This window comes from Delphinapterus leucas, chromosome 2 (assembly GCF_059928025.1).
Source record: "Delphinapterus leucas isolate spDelLeu-1000000601 "Yukka" chromosome 2, BTC_Dleu_Yukka2, whole genome shotgun sequence".
Classification (NCBI taxonomy): Eukaryota; Metazoa; Chordata; class Mammalia; order Artiodactyla; family Monodontidae; genus Delphinapterus; species Delphinapterus leucas.
Window position 1 is genome coordinate 172,311,436 of NC_143130.1, and position 23,008 is coordinate 172,334,443.

Consider the following 23,008-nt stretch of genomic DNA (forward strand, 5'->3'; position numbering starts at 1 on the left):
AGGAAAAGAGCTTTGGTTTGGGGCTCAGGGCTGGGCCCAGCAGCAGGATTCGCCGGACCCTAGCAGGTAACAGGAACAGCAGGCGCCCAGCAGGGACCCCAAGTCCCGCTCAGCAGTGGGCAGCAAAGTGGCGGACAAAGGCACCACAGTGACGAGTGTGGACCAAAGACCCAGGGCCACCATGGAATGTTCTGGGCTGAGTAAGATTACCCACCCCCTGAACAGAACATTTCACACCTCTCAGAAGAAGGGGTCCCCCCGCGTGGCTGAGGATGAATTTCTTGCCATCCAGTGAGATTTAATTTGATTAGATATAATAATAATAGGGCTTCCCTGGTGGCGCAGTGGTTGCGAGTCCCCCTGCCGATGCAGGGGACGTGGGTTCGTGCCCCGGTCTGGGAGGATCCCACGTGCCGTGGAGCGGCTGGGCCCGTGAGCCATGGCCGCTGAACCTGCGCGTCCGGAGCCTGTGCTCCACGACGGGAGAGGCCACGACAGTGAGAGGCCTGCGTACCGCAAAAAAAAGAAATAATAATTCAGGATCTGATGTCTCTGACACCCAGAGTTGTGGCGTAGACCCCATGCCCAATCCCCAAGCTGGCAAGATGGGCACCAGGGTGATTCCAGTTTTACCAGTGGGGGCACCGGGGACCCACAGAAACCTTAGCTTTGCAGAACAATTCTCTGCCAGCAGTTAGCGAGGCCTCCTCTACAGGGGCTGCCCAATTTAACCTCAGTCGGAATCCAGCTCCGTGAAGGAAGGGAGACAGCAGCTTGGGGAAGAAACTAAATTCAGTCTCTCTCTGCCACACTCACAAGGAACCAGCCAAGCCTGGAAAGTCCCTGTGAGGACAAGGGCCCCTTCCCAAAGTCCAGGGTCCTGATTCTGTGACCTCCTCTAGGCCTCTGGACCTTTGCCCTCCTGATTCCTGGCCAGGGAAGCACAGGCTGGACCAGGGCAACATGGGAGATGGGGGGACCCACCGCTCTTTGCAGGGGAGTGAGCCTGTTGCTTCCCTGCAAAGAGAGAAGAGCTGGCCCGTCCCAAAGGCCGGCAGAACATGAGCCCCACCTGGCCTGAAGCAGAAACCCCTGCCCCCAAACCAAAACATTGACCAGAGGCATGTCTGCTGTGGGACCAGAGGCTAGAGCTGAGCTGGCAAAGCCAACCTTCGAGAAGCAGATTCCACCCTCCTTCTCTGCCCTGATGATTCCGCTCTTCGGCTCGTGCGTGGTTCTTCTACAGCCCCACCCCAGCAAGGACACAGTCCAGGAGTGCTTGGCAAGGGACACGAGCCAGCTGGGAAGGGGGCCATTGATCTGTAGCCACAAAGCAATTCTGATTCGAGGGAGCCAGTGAGGGCAAAAGTCAGGCGGGGTTTGGGTGGAGGGAAAACCTCAGCAGGGAGGAGAAGCAGTTCAGGAAGACTGGAGGAATGTGGTGAGTCAGGGCTTTCCCTCAACGCAGTCACGGCCAGATGGGCGCTGTCCTGGGTAATATGCTGAGTACTATGCTGAGTGCTCTGCTGGGTGCCGAGCTGAGTCCAGGAGGAAAACAAACATGGCCCGATGCTTGCAGGCTGTAAGGGAGTCTCCAGACAAGAGCACAGATGACTGTAAAAGAGCCGTGAGAGACCCCAAACTTGGAGCTCTGAGGAGGGATGTGGGCAAACCAAGAAGGCCTCATGAGGAGGTGGCGGTGGCACCAGGCCTCAGTGCTGAGCAGACATTTGAGCCAGCAAAGCTAGGAAAACACAGCGTGTTCAGGGCATCCGGCTTTTGGAAGCCAAGTCCTAAGAAATGTGGCATGTCTCTGACCATAAAGAGGCTTGGAAACCAGTAAGAAAACAGCCTGGCCTAGACCCCAAGTGCAGGGCCGAGGAGGGCAAAGAGACAAGATGCTGCGACCTGGGAGACTGCTGCGGGCACCGGCGTGGGCTGGGAGAGTCCACAGGCTGGTGTCCCTGAATTGAAACCACGAGAAACAACCTTCTCCACTGGCTCTGCCAGCGTGCCCTGCACTTTGCCAAGTGCACCAATAAGTCACTGGCCTCAATCTTCCCACCCTCCTGCAAGGTGGCAACTAGCACTTTCCCCAGGAGTAAAGCTGAAGCTCAGAAGGCACTGGAAATTCTCCCCAGGTGCCACAGCCGGAGTGAACCCAGGCCTGCAGGCCCCAGACCCCAGCTCTCCCCCTCCCCCAGGCTCCTCCCTCCCCTCCCCCTGGACCCCCATCCTGTAACTCCTCATTCAAGCCTCAGCAGTGAAGTCACTTGTCCCCAGAGGCCTTCTCTCAGTGACCGGTCCCTGCCGGGGGTTCTTCCTGCACTTTATAGCTGGGAAAATGAGGTGGCAGGAGGGCATGGGACCCGCTCCTGGCCACACAGCTACTAAGCTTCAGAGTTGGATCAGAACTCATATCCTGGTCACTCTAGCCAGCAGGCGCTTGGGACATGCGTCACTGAGCTGGTGGAGGGATCGCATGGGAGACCCCAGCCCCAGGGCAGGTCCCACGGGCCAGCAGGTGGAGAAGGTTCTAGCTGCTTCCTTTCACCAGAGGACAAGGGTGAAATGTTTTCTTATTGCAAAACTGGTTTTGAAACGTCAAAGCACACAGAAAACAAGCAGGTCTGAGCCCCGTAGGAGAGCACGGTGGTGGGGCACCCAGGACACGGCTCCCTTGACCTAGGCTCCAGGCCAAATCCCTGAGGGCTCACCTGATGGAAGTGCTCCCTTGGCTTCCAGAACCCGGTCACCTTGGCCTTGCCAACAGCTCTTCCTAAGGGCCGCCCTAGCCTTCTCCTAACGAAGCCAGACCCACCACCAGGGGGTAATAAGCTGTCAGCAAATGGTGCAAGGTCCAAAGGGATTAGCGCGCTAAGACAGCAAGTGCTGTGCAGGGCTGCCAGGAGCTGGGGCTGGGGCTGGGGGAAGGGGTTAGGAAAGACATGTGGACGAGGGGACGTTTCATTTCACATGCACACCCAGACCCGAACGAAAGGGCGTTCCAACTAGAGGCAACAGCACACACAAAGGTTTGGTGATAGGAAATCTAGGAGGTTTTCTGCCAGCGGGAGAGGATGTGTGCCTGGGAGGTCGGCTGGAGGGGGAATCTGAGGCTGCAGAAGAGGGTGTGGCAGATAGGTAGTAGAGGACGTTTGATGCCAGGTGAAGCTGGGTTTTCTCTCGCAGACAGTGGGGAGCCATAGAAGGTTTTAGAGGAGGAGAATAACCACGAGACCCATGTTAGGGATGCACCTCGTACATACTTGTGCGACTGCAGGATTAGGTGTGTGCCTGTCCCCGTGATGCCGTGAACCCGAGCGTAGGGTGCGCCTCACCCCTTCCACCGCCCCAGGACCCCACACGGGGACGGGTCAGTGATGCTCTGAACTCAGCCCTGGGTTCAAGCCCTAACAAGATCCATTCCTTCCATTCTGGCCCATCTCTGTGTCTAGGGATCCATTTCACTATTGAAAAGTGGGGACAATACACCACGATCACAGGGCTTTCGGGAAACTAAACATGAAAGCGGATAGCACAGGCTTGAGCACACAATAGTTGCTGAAGGAATGTCAGCTCCCTTCTCTCAGTGGCCGGGCAGAGTCATCTTTTGATAACGAATATTGGTGACAATAATAATGACGATGATGACAGAGGCCAAGACTGACAAGAGAAGGGGCTTTGGCTGTCAACTCCTCTCCTCACCAGGCTTGCCCCTGACCTTCCAAATCTCCAACCCTTCACCCGCTCTGTTACACAGGAGGGGTCCTCCTTGGCTCCCTGTTCCAGGACCCCTGCGTCTCCCTGATGGTTGATGCTGTCCCAACACCAGCATCGGGGGTGTCCCACATGTGCCCCCAGCTGTGCCCACCTCCAGTGATTTTCCTATTATGTTCGCTCTGCCTGGAGTCCCTTCCCTCCCCTCCCCCTGGATCCCCGAGTCTGGCTAACGCCTCATTCAAGCCTCAGCAGTAAAGACCCTTGTCCCCAGAGGCCTCTCTTGACCCTCTAGACCCGGGGACGTGACCTCCTCGGGGCTCCCCGTGTACCCTGGGTTCTCCACTCACTTCACCGTCCAGTTGAGAAGCCTCTGACTGGGCCACTCAAGAGTGGTCACCCCTCCTTTCTGCCGTGATGGTCCCCTGGGCAGGGCTCTCACCAACTGCATCAAGTATCTCTTCATGGTTGCTATAAAAGGACAAGTGGTCCAGGGTGGTGCGTGCTAGGATGGTGCCACACCAAGAGGGAGGCCGAGCAGGGATGGGGGACCTTTCCCACTGGGACGAGCGGGAGTCTCTGTGCCTACCTGGGAGGAGTTCCCTGAGGGCAGGGACCAGGCACCATCACCTGGCATCCCAAGGTTTCGAGGCCTGGCACAGGGGAGGCTGACGGAAATCGTGACTCAAAGTGGAGGGTCTCGGATCCTCTGGGGTCCGACCAATGAAGGACTGGGAAGGACTAATCTGAGGGCAACTGGGATGACAGGAAATGCCAGAAGACATTGGAGGGGACTGGGGGTGGGGGAGGGGGAATAGAGAGGGTGCCACTGTCACTGTCAACTCAGGTCATTTACATCCAGCCTCAGAGGTAGTACAGGGCTTTCTCTCTGTTAACATCCATCAGCAACAAACGCCTCCTCAAGGCAGCTTGTGACCCACCCTCTCAAAGTCAGCATCCTGACACAATGAGCTTCACCCATTCTAGAAGGGAAGTGAAGACAGGTCCAGCGGGGTCACAGGGCCAGCAGGAAGCAGAGCTGGGATTTGAACCCAGGACTTCCAGACTCCAAGGCCTGTCCTGTCTCTAGTCCAGTGAGCTGTTCTACTGAACAGAAAGCCTGAGAAACCACAACGCCCTGCGCCCTGACGCAGGCACGATTTTACAGAAGTACACGATGCTGTAGGGAAGCAGAAAGCATATTTGAAAAGGAGTCAGAAGACCAGAATTCCAGGGTGGAGTGTCCTCCCCAGAGACCTTTTCAACTTGAACAAGTCACCAGACCGCTCCCAGACCCAGTTTCCCCACTTTTAAAATGCAGACCCTGGGTCCTTCTTCATACTGTGTGGTGACACTTAAGCCGTTGGCCCTGAAAAGGTGATATCGATTCTTAATTTTAACTGTCCACTTCCAAAAAGAGCATTAGATATTTTCAATAAAATGTGCAAAATCAATAAGACAGCTCAAAAAAAAAAAAAAAAGGAGAAAGAAAGAAAAGACAAGACACAGGGAAGTGGGTGTGGGGTCAGCTCTATTTCTAGCCTGTTGGGGGGTCAGTTTGTGCAGGAAGAGGTAAGCCTCCCCTTAAATAAAGCAACCATTGTTAGGTGATAAATTAGAATTGTGGCATATCCCAATGGATATGACCTGAGAGGCGTTAAGTCAACTGCTTTACTTACAGATGGGAAACTGAGGCCCAGAGAGGGACAGGGATGTGGCCGAGGTCACACAGCACTTTAGATCAGCGTGGAGACTACAACCCAGGTCTCTGACTCTTAGAGTTCTTCCCCCTGGCCCCTGGCCCAGAGCAGATGACCTCAGGTTGGGGGCACCACAGTGCTGGGCCAGGCACTGGGCATCGGCACTTCCGGTCAGGGTAGCACTGAGCCTCTGCCTTGTGCCAGGTCAGGGTACAGCTGGACTCCAGCCCTATAAGAGCCAAGGGAGGGGCCTCAGCTGCAGAGAAGCAGAGAAGGGGCAGGAAGCAGGGCCTGGGCCACCTGCGGGTGGAGACCATCCCGCTGCACGGTGCCCCCTTCCAGGATGGGAGAGTCAGACCCTTACAATGAAAGTGTGATCCTAGGACCCCCAGCAAAGGTGCCACCGAGAGCACGTCAGAAATGTCACATCTCGGGTCCACCCCCAGCTCCTGGATCACAAGCTGCACTTAAACCCCAGGAGATTCAAAGACATCAGACTTTGAGAAACACCCGTCTAGTCCGCTCTGCCATGCAACAGTTGGGAAACCTGAGGCCTGAGAGGGAGGGACCGGGCCAAGGCCACAGGGTTATCAAGGCCATGGTCTCTGCATACCTCGGTCTCCCGCAGCCTGGCCTCCAGGGCTGCGCGGGGCCCCTGGGTGTCGTCATTGATCTGCAGCCGCTCCTGCACAGCCTTCATCCACTCCTGGGCGTCCCCCACGCTCCTGGCGAAGCCCTCCTGCGGCTGCTGGGTCATGGCACCTGCAGGGGCTGAAGACAGGACCACACAAGGTCAGGCACACAGGTGAGGAGGGCGGGGGGAAGGCGAGCTGGGTTGGGGAGCCTGACCCCGGGAATGGGGCTCGCCCTCCACCCCCAGCACCCTCCTGATGCTCCAGCTTCGGTGCCAACAGCCAGAGGCGATCGTGTTTGTCAGAGAGCCAAAGGACTGGAAATGGGCCGAGAAGGGAAACAGGTCTGGCCTCTCCGGGGGCTGGGCAGGGAGAGCGGGCCCAGGGTGCCCGGTTGGCAAAGACTCCCTTTGTCTCAGATTCCCTGCTCCCCTCTGACGCTAGCATGGCACTCAGGGCCAACTCTCTCCTGTCTTTTTGGCTGGAAACCCCTCCAAAAGTGGATCCTAAAACACACACAGGCTGAGATGTCTGTGACAGACACTGAACCTTGATCTGAATGGATCAAAAAGCCTCAACCTAAGAAACACAGTTTTTGGGCATTGGCCAGGCTGACGCCAGCCCCTGAATCTCACCTGAAATTAATAGCTCAGGTTGGGGATGGCCCGGTGAGCCAGGTGTCTCGTGGCTACTTCTCCACCAAACCTGGGTCCCTGGCAGATGTTCCTAAGTGTTTCCACTGAGCTACGCACCACCTACCTCTTGGCAGCCACTGACAATCAACTGACCTAGCATCTGAGCTGAGACCCACTGCCTTCGGGGATGCCCGCCTCCTGGCATAGGTCTCCCAGCTAAACCAACCGCTTTGCTATCCTGTCCCCTCCTCTCTTTCCCTTACCTTCTAGCTGAGGATACAAGGTCTCAGATTTTCTCATGTAACTTTCTTAAAATCCCATTAGGCCCAGGAAAAACTCTTCTGTATTTCAGCTCTAGTTGTCTGCTTACGGCAACTATAACCGACTTTGGATTAAAGTTATTTATATCTGCATCTTAGGTGAAAGGATTGTGTCTAGTTTATCCTCCAATCTCCCACAATGCCTAGCACAGAGTAAACCCTCTGCTGATGCTGAAATAGCCCAGCGTTGCCATAAAGCGTCATGCACCCAAGACCAACCCCAGAATTTGTTAAAAAGGCAAAACAAAACAAAACTAGGAACAACGCAAATGCCCAACAATAGGAAATTAGTTAAGGAAAGTATCACACACTTGCACTTCAGAATATCATGCAGCCGGGCTTCCCTGGTGGCGCAGTGGTTGAGAGTCCGCCTGCCGATGCAGGGGACACGGGTTCGTGCCCCGGTCCGGGAAGATCCCACATGCCGCGGAGCGGCTGGGCCCGTGAGCCATGGCCGCTGATTCTGCGCGTCCGGAGCCTGTGCTCCGCAGCGGGAGAGGCCACGACAGTGAGAGGCCCGCCTACCGCAATAAAAAAAAGAATATTATGCAGCCAATAAAAAGTAGGCTTGAAATGAATTTGTGATGGAGAATACTTAGGCTCTAATGATAATATCCAAAAATGCAACAAAATTTATACTTAGTAGCCCCGGCTCTACAGCTAATAAAAACAAAACAAAACAACCACAAAAAAAACATGCTCGTAGAAAAAGGCTGGGAAATCTCGCCATTACGATGCCCATGTAGGGACTTCACTGGCGGTCCAGTGGTTAGGACTCCGCACTTCCATTGCAGGGGGCATGGGTTTGATCCCTGGTCATGGAACTAAGATCCCGCAAGCCACGTGAAGTAGTCCAAACAAACAAACAAAAACCAATGCCCATGTGATGAGTCGGAGAGAGGGGTGTGGGCAAGTGGCTGAAGAAGCATCCCACGTGACCTCAGGCCTCTCTTTTCCTGGCACCGTGTCTTTGGAGGCCATGTGGTTAAGGACCATTGTCTGGTTGGTGGAATCACAGTTGGAAGTTTTTCTGTTTCCCTATTTTTCCTCTTAGGCACTTTGTGAATTTTCCAGAAAGGGCAATCGTTACTTTAAAATTAAAAAAATCCAAATAACTTCTTAACATTGGCTGAAGTGTCTGTTGGCCCTTTTTTCTCAATCATCAGTTGGTCGTACAACAGGCGTTGACTGGGAACGCGGGCATCCCGCCCTTCACCTCTACCCCTGCACAGGCAGCTCTGCCATGGGATTGCGCGATGCACGCTGGGAGAGCGGAAGGACGCCACCAGCGAGGGGAAGGGAGTGGGCGACCCAGGGTGGGCTTCCCTCTGGGACCTCGGTCCTCAGAGCTCAGTCTCCCAATTTTCTTCCGGAGATGTTTTGATGCTTTTCTAACAACTTAATACGTTCCCTGCAGCCACTCCCTGCCTTTGAATGCTTCCTTTGAAAAGCACTGCTAGAACGCGCAGGCATTTAAATTGGTTCATTGTGGCTTTAATCTCTCGTCTAGTGTGTGACTTGATTGGCTTCCAAAAGCTCAGCTTTTATTTTTTACAAAGCGATGAATGGGAGGAGCCGAAACTAGCTCCCAGGGTTTCAGATGACAGGATGCGGAGGGGGGTGGATGCTCTAAACACCCAGAGGCAGCGAGGTTTGGAGAACCCTTCTTGCAGTTGGAAATGCCCAGGGCCCGGGAGGTGTGATGGTTTGGAGACCCCAAGTTACTCAAATGGAACACTAGGGGTCCGGCAGGGTGGGGCGGGACTCGGGTGGACCTCAGACCCACGGATCAGCCTCAGATGGGGGCTTCTAACCTCGGATGGGGGACCACTAACTGTCAGCTTGGTGAAGCTGCCGGCAGAGTTCAAGAGACCAGGGCCTCTTGGCCTGTGCTACCAAACCACTTCATTCCAAGTCAGTGAAACACACAGGAATTAAACACGCACTTCTAGCTAGGCCAGATGCCACAGAAGCGAATAAGTGGGCACCACCTCTGCCTCAAGAAGCTTCCAGGGGGCTTCCCTGGTGGCGCAGTGGTTGAGAGTCCGCCTGCAGATGCAGGGGACACGGGTTCGTGCCCTGGTCCGGGAAGATCCCACATGCCGCGGAGCGGCTGGGCCCGTGAGCCATGGCCGCTGAGCCTGCGCGTCCGGAGCCTGTGCTCCGCAACGGGAGAGGCCACGACAGTGAGAGGCCCGCGTATCGCAAAAAAAAAAAAAAAAAGAAGAAGAAGAAGCTTCCAGAAGAGAAGCTGCACATTGAACGCCTGTGTGGGCTGCAGGTGGATGAACTGCAAACCAGGGTGGGGGATTTGAGGGGAGGGGGATAGACTTTTACTGTGGACCCCTTCTTGGAATAAAGTCTTTAAATGCCGAGAATAAACTGCAAGAATTACAAAGGAAACCAATCATATTAAAACACAGTTATCAAACTATCAAAAATCGAATTTATCACACACACACACACACCCCCCCCACACACCACACACTACCTTACTAACACATTAAATCACAAGATCTAATGACAATGGGTCTAATAACTACTGGAATTTTGAAATACTGATGGGCATAAAATACATTTCAAGAAATCTACGATGACTGCAGTGCAACATAAAAATATATGTGACGAAGTTACAGCCACTGCTAATAACAGAGTAGGCTTTGATTTTGTTTTGCCTCCTGCATAACTGAAGAAATTACCGTCAGTTAGAGGTCAGTAGCAATTCTATCCATAGCCCCCTGTCAGTCCATGGACCTGGCTTAGAATCCACAACTGATGGAAAGGAGAGCCTGCTTCCTTACACAAGTTTAAAAGTTTAAAGTTAAAAAGCAAATGAGCAGCTCAAGAAAAGCCCACTCACAATTGGTTTATGGACCAGGAAGACATCCCTCCTTCGCATCCCTCACCAGGAACATCATGGATTTCCCTCCGTTTCCTCAATCGACTGCAACAGCTTCCGGCCCTCTTCCCATCCCTTCTCCGGGCGGGAACCAGAGGGGGTTTCCTAAAACACAAATCCAGCTGACCATTGCCCTGTTTAAAAGATACGTTGCAGCAGTCTTCTGACCGACCCCCAAGCCCTGAGCGTGACCCTGTTTCCAGCCTTGCTTCCTGCCATGCCTCCTCACAGCCAACCCCAGGGCAGATGTGCAGTTCTTAGCGCCTCTCTGACACAGCCAAGACAATGACCTCTGTTCCCTCTTCTAGAAGCGAGCCCCCTCCCCCAAGCATTGCTGTCCGGCGTGGAACCCCAGAGCATCGTGACCACCGACTATATTTTCTGCGCAGGCCACCTCCTCTCCTGCTGCCTTTCCACCTCTGCACCCCAGTGCTGGAGCGTCAAGTTACCAGCCCTTCATTAATGTCGACTGAAAGAACAAATAAGCCAAGGAAATGACCCATAGTACTGGGCTGAGCAGGGTGGGAAGCCTTCCAAAATGTGACAGGGAAAGTAGGAGCAACCGCCCTGGGCTTGGAATCTGCACATTTGCCCTGAGCACGCCTTTGCCTCTCTGGGCCTCAGTTTCCCCATCTGCACACTGTGAGTGTTGAACAGAGGGTCTCTGAGGGTCTTTGAGGTTGTGGGTTGGAAGGGTCCATATTACTGAGATCTCTGTGAGCCACGCCAGCTGGGGCCTATGCACCAGCCTCCGCCCTCAGACTGTCAGCCTGGTCTGGGCCCTGGTCCCCTTCTCTCCCCACGGACCCCCCTCCTCAGCCAGTTCAGAGCACCCCTTCCAGCATCGTGGCCCCTCTAAGGCAGGCCGAGGTGAGTAGCCTCCCAGGGCCACGTGGAAACTCCAAAGGAGGTGGTCCTGGGGACCTTTTATACAGTGGTGGGCACACTTTTTTTGTAAAGGGTCAGGTAGTAGCTATCTTTATACTCGGCAGGCCATATACAGTCTCTGTTGCATATTCTTCTTTGATTTTACAGCCCTTAAAAAATGTAAAACCCATTTCACATTCACTGCACCAAAACAGACTACTAGCCAAATGTGGCCTGTGGGCCACAGTTTGCCAACTTCCGTTGTAGATGCTCCAAGGCTGTAACCAGCAGCTGCAGGGAGCCACAGCGGCCAGCAGGCAAAGTGAGCTGGCTAAGTGACCCACAGGCGTGTGTCCTGGGATTGGACAGATGTTGAGGCCAGAAGGACTTATAATTGGTCCTGGTGGTCTTGAGCCCGCTATTCACTAGCCGTGTGACATCTGCCCAGTCAGTTAACTTCTCTGAGTCTCCATCTCCTCACCTGGAAATGGGGTTTAGTCCGTTTGGGCTTCTGTAATAAAATATCACAGACCGGATGGCTTATAAACAGTAGAAATTTACTTTTCACAGTTCTGGAGGCTGGAAGTCCGAGATCAGGGTGCCAGCACAGTCACGGGAGACCTGGTTGCAGACTTCTCATTGTATCTTCACGTGGAAGAAGGGGTTAGGGAGCTCTGTGGGGTCTCTTTTATAAGGGCACTAATCCCATTCATGAGGGCTCCACCCTCATGTTAGAACAGGATTAGAATCACCTCCCAGATGCCCTAACTCCTGACACCATCACATTGGGGGTCAGGATTCCAACAGGTGAATTCTGAGGGGACATAAATATGCAGACCATGGCATGGGGACAACACCTAGATTTGATTAATGAAAAAACCTCCTACCCAGCATTTGGAACACATTCCATACTTGGAAGCAGTTCTTTTTTTACCCCAAATTCCTCTGGGGTCAGGTGGAGGGCTTTCCTTCTTTAGAAACCTGCATCCAGACGGAGGCTCTCACACCATCCCAAAGGTGGGTGTGGGGTAGGAATGGGGGTTACTAGCCATAGACTAATGCATCTGTGCATCTTCACAGCTGCTGGGTGCTCAGGATTCAGAGACGAACCAGGTAAGGCTCTGGCCCATGGGGCTCCGTGTCCAGTGAGGGGGCCAAAGTGAGCTTTGAGAGAGGGGAGTGCAAGCTGAGTGGGAGGTGCTGCAAGGATACTGGGGAGGCTCTCGACACACTGGGGGACGGGGAGGCTGGAGCTTGAGGATCGGGGGAGGCAATGAAGGAAGCAAGGGTCAGATCAGAGCCCCAGAGCCATGTCCAGGAGGCTGGGCTGGTCCCTGGGGGCAATCGGGGGCCAACATGGGTTCAGGTAGGAGTGACAACACTGATTCTGAGGTTCAGACGAGTCACCCTGGCCGGGGTGGGTGCAGAAGGGAAGCCCTTGCCAAGGGGGTGGGTGGAAGTGGGGTGGGGGGAGGGGGTCAGTGCAGACACGGGCAGCCGCATGAGGCCAAGGACCAGGCAGGAAGGCTGCAGGAGCGGGCATGGCAGGCACGCCTCTCTGGGAGGGAGGGGGGAATTCTCATCGTCCATGAGTTTGTCCTTATTGGATTGGTTGAGTGGACACAGGATTTAAAAACAATATGGAACTATGCATTTTCCAAACATTTTGGCAAAAAAAAAAAACGTGCTCAGGCCTTTTTTAAAAAGCTGTTTCCATTTCCAAGTCCCTTCTTGGGTAGCAGCCCTGGGGTGCTGCTGCAGGCAGCAAGGGAGTGGGGCTCCAGGGGCGCCTCTGGGCTGTCCCTGAGGAACCAGAGACAGGATGCAGGCCCTTTCTGGTTCAGGCCGGCGTTGGCCTGCTGGAGGAGATGGTTAGAAAGGAAGCAGCCTTGGTTTTCAGCATCCCGTGTGGTTATCACAAATGACAGCCAGAAGAGAAATTATCTTTTTTCCTTGATGACAGACAAGCCAGGGCAGGGCAGATGACAGAGCAGAGGAGAAGACTCAAGAAAGAGCATGTGTTCCGATGCAACCCGGGTGAAAAGGCACCAGCCTGGGAGACTGACGCGTCCACAGGAGGTGACCGGGGACACAGCTCTCCCGGAAATGGACTGTGAGGCTGTACTTCAGGGGAGGCCAAGAAGGTTCCAGAATCTGAGCTCCAGGCCTGAGCCATCGAGTCAAAAGGGGAGAGCTTAGTTAGAGTCACAAGGAAGCCTCAGGGTGAATGAGCAGGCAGAAGTGTCATAAAGCAGTGTGCGGTTGGATGGAGGGGGTTGGAAAACGTGATGCAGACTTGAAAAAAAAAAAAAGCCAACCAGGGAAGTGAAAAGCGTGCTGACATTTCCACCACGATGAAAGGCCTACGTCCGTGCTAAGCACTTGTCTACAAGTCATCCATTTGGTCCTTGAGGGTGGGTCACACAGGAGGGAGCAGAGGTAGGGCAGCAGGGCATCCTCTCAGGTGGAGAGCTTCTGCTGATTGGCAGAGGGACCTCAGAAGAACTTCCTCCCCCCCCCCCACCGACCAGCACCTTCCTCTTAGAATATTGGGGGCCTCACCGGGCACCTGCTCAGAACCAGTGCCCAGTGGGAAGGGCTGCCGTCACCTTCCGCAATCGCAGACAAGAACACTGAGGCTGGAGTGTCCAGGGCACAGGGCCATCAGGGCAGCACTGAGATTTGAACTTTGTTCTGTCAGATTCCAAAGCCCAAAGACCATGAGTCTGGTTGGACAGGGTTCAACCAGGCAGACTGAATCCACTCTGAGTCCAGCTGTGAACCAGAGGGACCCGGCTCCATGGGGGTGAAGGAGCTGAGAAGCTGCCAGGGGACAAAAGGGAACCCAGAGATCGGCTACTTCCACACCTTGGCTGGAGGGGGCAAAGGAGGAGGTGATGTTACCAGACCCGGGCTGGGAGCCTCTAAGCGGCAGGAACTGGAGCCCCAAGGGAGGCTTCACCCCAACCAGGGCGGAAAGGTTGCTGTGGGCGAAATCCCTGGGCCAGCACAGGGGAACCTGAGCGATGCAGCCCGCAGGGGTCAACCCTCCTGTGACCCAGGGGACGGGAAGGAAGGTCTCCCAGCCCAGGCCTGCGAAGGCTGCCCATCTGTAGATGGAGAAGGACACCAGCTCCCTTTGCCCTGATTCCGGGCTGCCTGAGCAATGGGCCAAGCTGCAACTTAGTCTGCGGGGGACCAGCCTTGCAGGACAAAGGACAAGTTACTGGCACTGACACTGACCATTTGCCGGGTTGACCTTGAGGGGGAGTCCACGGGAAATAAATCAGGGCTCAGAACCCTGTGTCCTGGGGGCAGCGGGATTAGAGCCCTCCGTCCTCTCCCTTCCCCTTCCTGGGCCTGGGAAGCTGAGGCTGCAGGATGGAGGGCCCTACTTGGCTCTGTGGTGCCAGTGGTGAGGGTCAGACACCCCATAAAGACCAGGTTGGGACAGCTCCCCGCTCCAGCCCCTCCAACACCAGAAAGACAATATAAAACATTCTCTGGGAGTGTGCAAACACTCTAATTCCACGTGCCATTCAATGATCTAGACACTGCAAGAATCCTGCTTAAGACCTAACCAAACCCCGTTAGGGAATGCCCCTAAAACAGGACACCAAATCCCTCCCAAGCAAAGAAAGGGGCAAAGTCAGGTTCAAAGAGTGACTATTATGTGGCTGACATTATTAGTACCATTTTATAAGGATGGAAACTGAGACTCAGAAAAGCAAACAGCCTGCAAGAAAGTGGTGGATCCAGGATTAACAATAATAATTCTAACAGCCCGCATGCATCTTGCATTCTGTACGTGCCTGACTCCGTGATAAAGGGCTTACAGCTATTAACTCATTTATCCTACAGAGACTAATGAGACACTTATCCCTATTTTATGGCTGAGAAAACTGAGGATCAATGATACTAAGAACACTGCTCAAAAGTCAGATGGATGTTAAGTAACGGGGACAGGACTGGAACACAGGATGGCCTGAGTCCAGAGCCTTTGCTTTTAAACACCACGGTGCTACCCGGCTTCCACGCCCCCGCCTGTGCCCCCCAGAACCCACTGACAGCCGTCCACGCCTCCTGTGGGTCGTCTTCTATGAGCATCCGAGCTCCAGGAAGGTGACCGCAGGGTGTAAACCTGGGGCTCCGCTCAAGAATCTAGAATTGGATTTAATAAACTGAGCCCCCGGCTGCCGGGCCGCCTCAGTCCTATGGTGTTCAGCCACCTGGCCCTCTGCCAACCCAGCTGCCCCCTGGCATTTTGCTCTAGAACTCAGAACCTTCAGGATCCAGACCCAAGCAAACCCCAGCTCCCACGGCAGGCCCTATAGGCAAGTGTGCTTGCCCCTCCAACCTGGCCAGGGGCCCACACACACAGTTTCCACCCTTACTCATCCCCACTGCTCTCCCGTACACAGATGGGATTTCAGGGACCAAGCAGCTGGTTTTAATCCCAAAGCCTATTCCAAGTGAATTCTGGGAACGCTTTTTTGTTTACTTATTGCAGATGACGTCACGGAGAAGCCACAGCTCAGAGCATCGTTCAGAGCGCCAGGATGGTCCTGGGCCATGCTCTCTTATCTGGCATTCACAGAAGGTGATTCTGAGAGCAAAGCGTGTAAGAAGCAGGGGCCGGTACCCTCCGCAGCATCTTAATTGGTCATTGGACCAGGAACTCTCACACCATCTTATTTCATCTTACAACAGCCCTCCCAGGTTGCTGAATCTGGAGTTGGGAACAATTACTGGGCTTTATCCCGTCAGAGATAACCACAGGCTTGGAGGGATTAAGGGACTGAACCAAAGCCACACAAACTACAGGGCACCACAACCCACCCTCTGTCCATGAGCTTGTCAATGTTCATACAAGAAACCCCGCTTAGTAACAGGGTTCTGGGGTCCACTTTACAATTCTAGCCACAAAGGGGACTGCTTTCAAGACAAGTGCTCTGAGAGGGATTCTCAAATCAGCTCTGCCATCACTGACAAATGGTATTTGGTAGTGAAAGCCCACTGTGCTCTGGCCCACCTCCTTTCCCAGATAGCTGACTATAAAACAGCATTTCCAATCACTCTGAAATTAACTAAACCCAAGCTCTCCGTCAAAGGGCACAGCGTGGAGGACGCTAGGATTTCTACCCGGGAAACGCTGGCCTTGCAAAGCACAGTCAAATATGGATGTCTGCGAGAGGGAGAGAATGCAAAGTGCAACTCTAAGAGAATGGGGTACCGAAGGCCCGACCTCCCAACGAGGACAGGGGCATCCCTTGGGCAAGGCAAGTGGCTCCAAGGTGCGGGGCCTCGGCTCCTTGGGCCAGGTGTCATTGGCTCAGGCTGCTGGGAGGGCAGCCAATTAGAGGGCGCGAAGCGGAGGGCTCCCTGAGGGGGCTCTGAGAAGCATCCTACCAGTAGCCCTGGTCACGTAGTCCCAGTCGGCTGCTGGCGGTGTGGCTAGGGGCGATCAGAGGCCGGGGAGGCAAGGACTGGCCATCAGTTGCGGGTCAGAGAGCAGCAGTGAGCAAGGCATCAGACTAGTCCAGGACTGGGTGGGACACCTGCGGACCGCAGGCGTGAGTCTGGGCAGACCAATCAACGCTGCCCAGCCTACCTCTGATTCGGAAACGGGAGCTTTAGGTCGGTTTTGGTTTTTCACACTGTGGGTCGTGGCCCAACCCCATGCCTTGGCAGTGAAAGCACCAGCCGCACTCCCAAGTACCCTGTAGATGAAATCTCCAAGGTCTTGTCCCACCAGAGAGGGTTCCATTTGCCGTGTGGCAAGGCCCATCCCAGGTCCTGCTGAAGAAGATCTGACCAAGGGGGTGGAGCTTCCAGGATGGATGTTGGCCCCTTGTCCCTGCACCTTTTCTCCCCTCCCTTCCCCAATGGCCCAAGGCAGCGTCTTCCGTGACAGCATGGCAGTGACAGATGTCCTCACACCTCCTCCCCAGGACTCTCTGTTATTGGCCCTGGGAATCAGGGGCCCATGCCAGGCCCCCAGCACCTCATACCTTCTCCTCAGGTAGGACTCTTCCCTGCAGAGGAGTGATTCCAACAGTCACCCCTGAACCCACCAGACCTGCCTTACCTTCCTGAACATCTCCCATGGAACCGGTGCCCCCTCCCTGGACTGTCTGCACCACAGCCCAAGGGAGCAGGTTCAACCACAATGACCACACACACCTCCTGTGGCCCTCAAACCTGAATTACACATGAACAGATGTAAATGTCTTTTGACAGATGAATGGATAAAGAAGATGTGGTACATATATCTACATGTATATCTATATATGCAATGGAATATTACTCAGCCATGAAAAAGAATGAAATAATGCCATTTGCAGCAACATGGATGGACCTAGAGATTATCATACTAAGTGATGTCAGACAGAAAAAGACAAATACCATATGATATCACTTATATGTGGAATCTTAAATATAACACAAATGAACCTATCTATGAAACAAAAACAGACTCACAGACATAGAGAACAGACTTGTGGTTGCCAAGGAAGGGAGGGTGGCCAAGGGAGTTTGGGGTTAGCAGATGCAAACTATTATATATAGAATGGATAAATAACAAGACCCTACTGTATAGCACTGGGAACTATATTCTATACCCTGAGATAAACCATGATGGAAAAGAATATTAAAAAATGTACGTATAGGGCTTCCCTGGTGGTGCAGTGGTTGAGAGTCCGCTTGCCGATGCAGGGGACGTGGGTTCGTGCCCCGGTCCGGGAAGATCCCACATGCCGCGGAGCGGCTGGGCCCGTGAGCCATGGCCGCTGAGCCTGCACGTCCGGAGCCTGTGCCCCGCAACGGAAGCGGCCACAACAGTGAGAGGCCCGAATACCGCAAAAAAAAAAAAAAAAAAAAAATGTACATATATAACTGAATCACTTTGCTGTACAGCAGAAACTAACCCAACATTGTAAATCCACTAGACTTCAATTAAAGAAAAAATACAGTTGTGAAAAGAAAAGAAGAAAAGAAAATTATGGCTGCACAATAATATACCTTCAGAACCACTCTTAGCAAGAAGGACTTCAGAAATGAGCGCTTTCTACTAGATGAAAACGTCTTTGTATTCAAAAGCATTGCATCAAGATATAGGGTTTTTATTTTTTTGTTTGTCTTTATTAGATAAAAATTTCAAAACTTCTCATAGAACTCATGGTCTTGGGGCTCCCCTGGATGTCCAGTGGTTAAGACTCCACATTTCCATTGCAAGGGGCACGGGTTCGATCCCTCGTCCAGGAACTAGGATCCCACATGCCGCTCGGTGCAGCCAAAAAAAACTCATGGTCTCCAGAGAAATCCTCCTCATATCCCAATTTGAGAAACCCTGGCCTGGAGGATGAAGGGGACTCCTCAGGGACCCTCAAGGATGAGATTCCCACCTAACCTACAGCCCTGACTCACCAGGGTGCCCCTGGTCCCTGCACGCCCGCTGTACCACACTGCTGAAGTTTCTAGAAGCTTAGAATCTTGAGTGCTGCCTCCCTATCTTAGTTCTGCCTGGTGAGCCTCCCCTACCCCAATACACACCTCCTTCTAGCAGACTCTTCCCTGTTCTTTCAAGATTCAGTTCACTCAGATGGGAAACCCTTCCAGCTTCCTTCCCCTCATAGTAACAGCTCCTCCCTTTCTTGGGTGCCCACGGGACGCTGTGCATGTTACCACTTACTATCCATTTACTAAACACTCTGAATTTTCCCATGTTCTCCATCCAACAACCCCAGGAGGAAGGTACTACTATCAGTTCCATCCCACAGTGAGAAAACTGAAGTTTAGGGAGGCAAGGTGAGTAGCTACGAATCCAAGACGGAACCCAGAAGTTTGACCTCACGGTTCATGCTTTGCTGTTCGTATCTGTTGACACAAACAAGTTCTCTGAAGGAGGGCAGGGTCAGATTCATCTTACTGATTAACTGGAGATGGGGTGGACTTTGTTTTTAACAGGTTTATCTGGGGGTAAAATTGATAAACAATAAACACATTTCAACTGTAGGGTTCGACAAGTTTTAACATATATACCTACAAAACCATCACCCCAATCAAGATAATGAACACAACCATTACCCCAAAAGTTTCCTGATTCCACTTCTAATCCTTCCCTCCTGCCCACACCCTGACCCAGTCAACCGCTGATGTGCTTACTGTCTCTAGAGGTTAGTTTGCATTTTCTGGAGATTTTTACGTAAATGGAATTATATATATATACATATATATATATATATATATATACACACACACACATATATACATATATATATATATATATATATACATATATGTATATATATATATGGGGGGCAGGTGATGTGGTCCTGGCTTCTTTCACTCAGCATAATTAGTTTGAGATTCATCCACGTTGTTGCCTGTATCAGTGGTCCATTCCTTTCCATTGCTGCGTAATATTCCATGGCATGTGGAGACCCGCTGATGGACAGTTTTTGGCTATTACAAATAAAGCTGCTCTAAACACTTGTGTATGGACATACACTTTCATTTCTCTTGCAAAAATACCTAAGAGTGGGACTTCCCTGCTGGCGCAATGGTTAAGAATCTGCCTGCCAATTCAGGGGACACTGGTTCGATCCCTGGTCCGGGAAGATCCCACATGTCGCGGAGCAAGTAAACCCGTGAGCCACAACTACTGAGCCTGCGCTCTAGAGGCCGTGCTCCGCAACAAGAGAAGCCACCGCAATGAGAAGCCCGCGCACCGCAACTAAGAGTAGCCCCTGCTCGCCACAACTAGAGAAAGCCCGCGCGCAGCAACGAAGACCCAACAAAAACAGAAAAAAAAAAAAAACACCTAGGAGTGGAGTGGCTGGATCAGATGGTAGGTGTATGTCTACATTCACACTGTTTTCCAAAGCAGCCACGCCACTTTTCATTCCCATCACGGTGGATGAGAGTTGCCATTCCCACACGGCCCTCTATGGTCAGTCTTTTTAATCTTAGCCCTTTTAACCAGTGGGTAATGAAATCTCATTGTGGTTTTAATTTGCAGTCCCTAACGGCGAACCATCTGATTGCCTTTTGCGTTTGTACTTTAGGACAAGTTACTAAGCTCCAGGCTGCGCTCAGCACTTCCCAGGCACCTCCTCCTTTAAGGCTACCGTGCTCAGTGCGGGCCCGGTAGGCTGGAGGCTAAGGGAGTGAGAAGGTCAGGGATGGGGAGACAGCCAACAGGAAGTTGCTCCAATTTCGAGGGCGCTGCCGGCTGACTCCTTGAACCAACAGCCAAGAGTGTGTAAAAACAGATAAACAAATGGAGTCCCTCACGTATGCGTGGGGCTCTCGGAGCTCCCAAAGAGCGGTGCCATGGGGCCCTTATCCATGCTCCTGCGAGCCCCTGGTTCAGTAGGGACCTGGATGTCTGCTCAACAAGTCGTGTGGCTGCCACGGGGTCTCCCAGCATCCAGGATGGAAATCAACAACTTCCGAGTCAGCAGTCCAGCACCACTGAACTCAGCCTGCTGTTCTCATTTGAATGTGAACTGCCCATCTTGATCACTGCTACCTTGATCAAGGTACCTGAGACAGATACTGACACATAGTAGGTGCTCACAAATGTTCATGGGTGGAGAGATAAATCTGGAAAATATAAAGAATAATATTTACCCCCATTGGCATTTAGTAGGTACTTGATAATTGTTAGTTCTAGTCTTTTTTAAAATTTTAATTAATTGATTAATTTATTAATTTTTGGCCATGCCCCGTGGCTTGCGGGATCTTAGTTCCCCGACCAGGGATTGAACCCAGGTCCCGGCAATGAAGGCGCCGAGTCCTAACCACTGGAGCACCAGGGAACTTCCTGGTCTTTTTTATTAAAAGGAATATGTGTGGAGCCAGAAGGAGCATCTTATCAGCCCTATTTGGTCCTCAATATACACAAGCTGCAGGTTCAGGGAAACTTGGGAAAGGCAGGGATGGGGGAAGGGTAGGCATTAGCACAGACTCTGTTAACCCCCAAATCAGAGTCTTCCTTCAGGCCACGGGTTGGGGGCAGAGCAGGCCCCAAAATGGAATTAGGGCGCATGGGGTCCAGCGCAGGCTCTGCCACTAACCAGCTCCAAACACCAGTCTCTTTGGTCAAATGAGAGCAAGAATTTCTGCCTGACCTCCTCCCCTCTGAGATGGGGGAGCTTTAAACGGGAAGATTGTTTTGAAGGGAAGGGGCACATCCGATTCACCTCCGGGCTTTTTTTTTTTTTAACAGAACGGCTGTTGGGAAGGGACATATACACTGCCGAGAAGCTCTGCTTTATTCAAAGGCACAGAACTGTAATGATCCCCAGGCAACCTATAGGCTAATTGCACCATGTTACCATGTCACACCATGTAATAGCCGTGGGCTGTAATAACCAACTGCGTAGCGGGCCTAACATACTGGGGTCAGTGCTACACTGTTCCAAGCTACAATTCCAACCTGTAATAACCAGAGGCCTTAATAAGAGCTGGCTCCTTGTGCCAGGCCATGTTCCTAGAGCACCTTATAGTGCTTTAGAAACAAACAGGCTACCGGGTAGGTGCTAATATAAAACCCCATATTAGAAGATAAGGAAGCAAAGCACAGAGATGTTAAATGACTTTCCCCAAAGCGTGCAAAGCAGGGATTGAAACTCGGGCAGCTTGGCTCCAGAGCCTTTTCCTTAACCACAGTGCCTTGCCTGGGGACAAGAGGTCAGTAGTCGCCTGGTCAGTACATTAGGGCTGGTTAAATGCGAGTTAAGAAGGAGCTGCTGTGCTGCTGGACGGCACGTGGAAGAGCTGTGAAATATACTACACAGCTCACCCGACCATTCTTCAGATACTGCCCAGAGCAAGCGCTCACATTTGGGCCAGGCCTGTGGCCCTACCAGCAAAGCCGAGTTTTGCCATCTGCCCCCCTCCCCCTGCACCTGCAGCCCTTGGGACACAGTGCCAACCAGAACACGCCACTCAGCTCCATGACTGTTGTTGAGTGTCTGTCTTCCCATTAGACTGTTGCTGTCAAGGGCAGAGGCTGTGTCTCATCTGCTCTGTATACCCAGGCCTGGAGCACAGCCAGCATGGAGGAGGATGGCGGTGTTGCTTACTAAGTGAGCACAACACTAATATTCTTGGAAAAGCAGGGCTGGCTCCCATGGGGCCAGGCCAGGGTAGGGAGTTCCTGAAACTGCCCACAGGTTTCAGACTGGCTCCAGATCTCAGGCTGCAGGGCTAGGCCTCATGGGACAACCCCAGGAGCCAGTGAAAAGTACTGCGGAAACCTCCCTACATTTCCGCATGTAACAATTGGACCAGGACTTCCCCAGCGGTCCAGTGGTTAAGACTCCATGCTTCCACTGCAGGGGCTCGGGTTTGATCCCTGGTCAGGGAACTAAGATCCCACATGCCGTGCAACTCGGACAAAAACAAACAAACAAATAACAACAACAACAAAAACAATTGGACCACCTCTTGGCAATCCTCTTATCTAGCTGTGCCATTTTACAGATGGGGAGACTGAGGCTTAGAGAAGGCGAGAGACCCGCCCAAGATCTTGCAGCAGCTCAGTGGCAGAGCTATGGCCAGGACTCATCTTGGTATAAAAACATCTCTGCCTCTGAAGGAAAGCATTACATTTCTTCAAAATAACCCACAGATAAGAAACAATCAACTCTCATATTTATAGACAATTAATTTTCAACAAGCGTGCCAAGACAATTTAATGGGAAAAGAATAGTCTTTTTAACAAATGGTGCTGGGACAACTGGATATCCACGTTCATTCAAAAGAATGAACTTGGACCACTACCTCACACTATATACAAAAATTAACTCAAAATAGATCAAAGGCCAAATTGTAAGAGCCAAAACTATAAAACTCATAGAAGAAAACATAGGTGCAAATGTTCCTGACCTTGGATTAGGCGCTGATTTCTCAGATGTGACACCAAAAGCACAAGCAACAAAAGAAAAAAAAAGATAAACTGGACTTTATCAAAATTAAAAACTTTTGTGTTTCAAAGGACACCATCGAGAAAGTGAAACAACAACCCACAGAATGGAAGAAAATTTTGCAAATCATTTACCCACTAAGGGACTTATATCTAGAAAGACAAAAACCCAATCATAAAATTGGCAAAAGATCTGAACAGACATTTCTTCAAAGACGACGTACATACGAATAGCCAATAAGCACATGAAAAGATGCTCAACGTCATTAGCCATCAGGGAAATGCAAATTAAAACCAAAAGGA

General features: G+C 52.2%; 1 protein-coding gene across 4 annotated transcripts in view; it reads right to left on the reverse strand.

The window, feature by feature from the left end:
* The window catches only part of SYNE3 (spectrin repeat containing nuclear envelope family member 3), a 95,446-nt gene that overhangs the window by 50,606 nt on the left and 21,832 nt on the right, over nt 1–23,008 (reverse strand). For 3 of the 4 annotated variants that reach the window (XM_022576167.3, XM_022576171.3, XM_022576173.2), the window contains exon 2: nt 6,034–6,191. In XM_022576167.3, coding sequence (XP_022431875.2) covers nt 6,034–6,177 — 144 coding nt within the window. In that variant the 5' untranslated portion in view covers nt 6,178–6,191. Of the gene's footprint in view, nt 1–6,033; nt 6,192–9,867; nt 18,956–23,008 lie in introns of those variants that run through there. The other variant, XM_022576172.3, reaches the window with a different exon arrangement.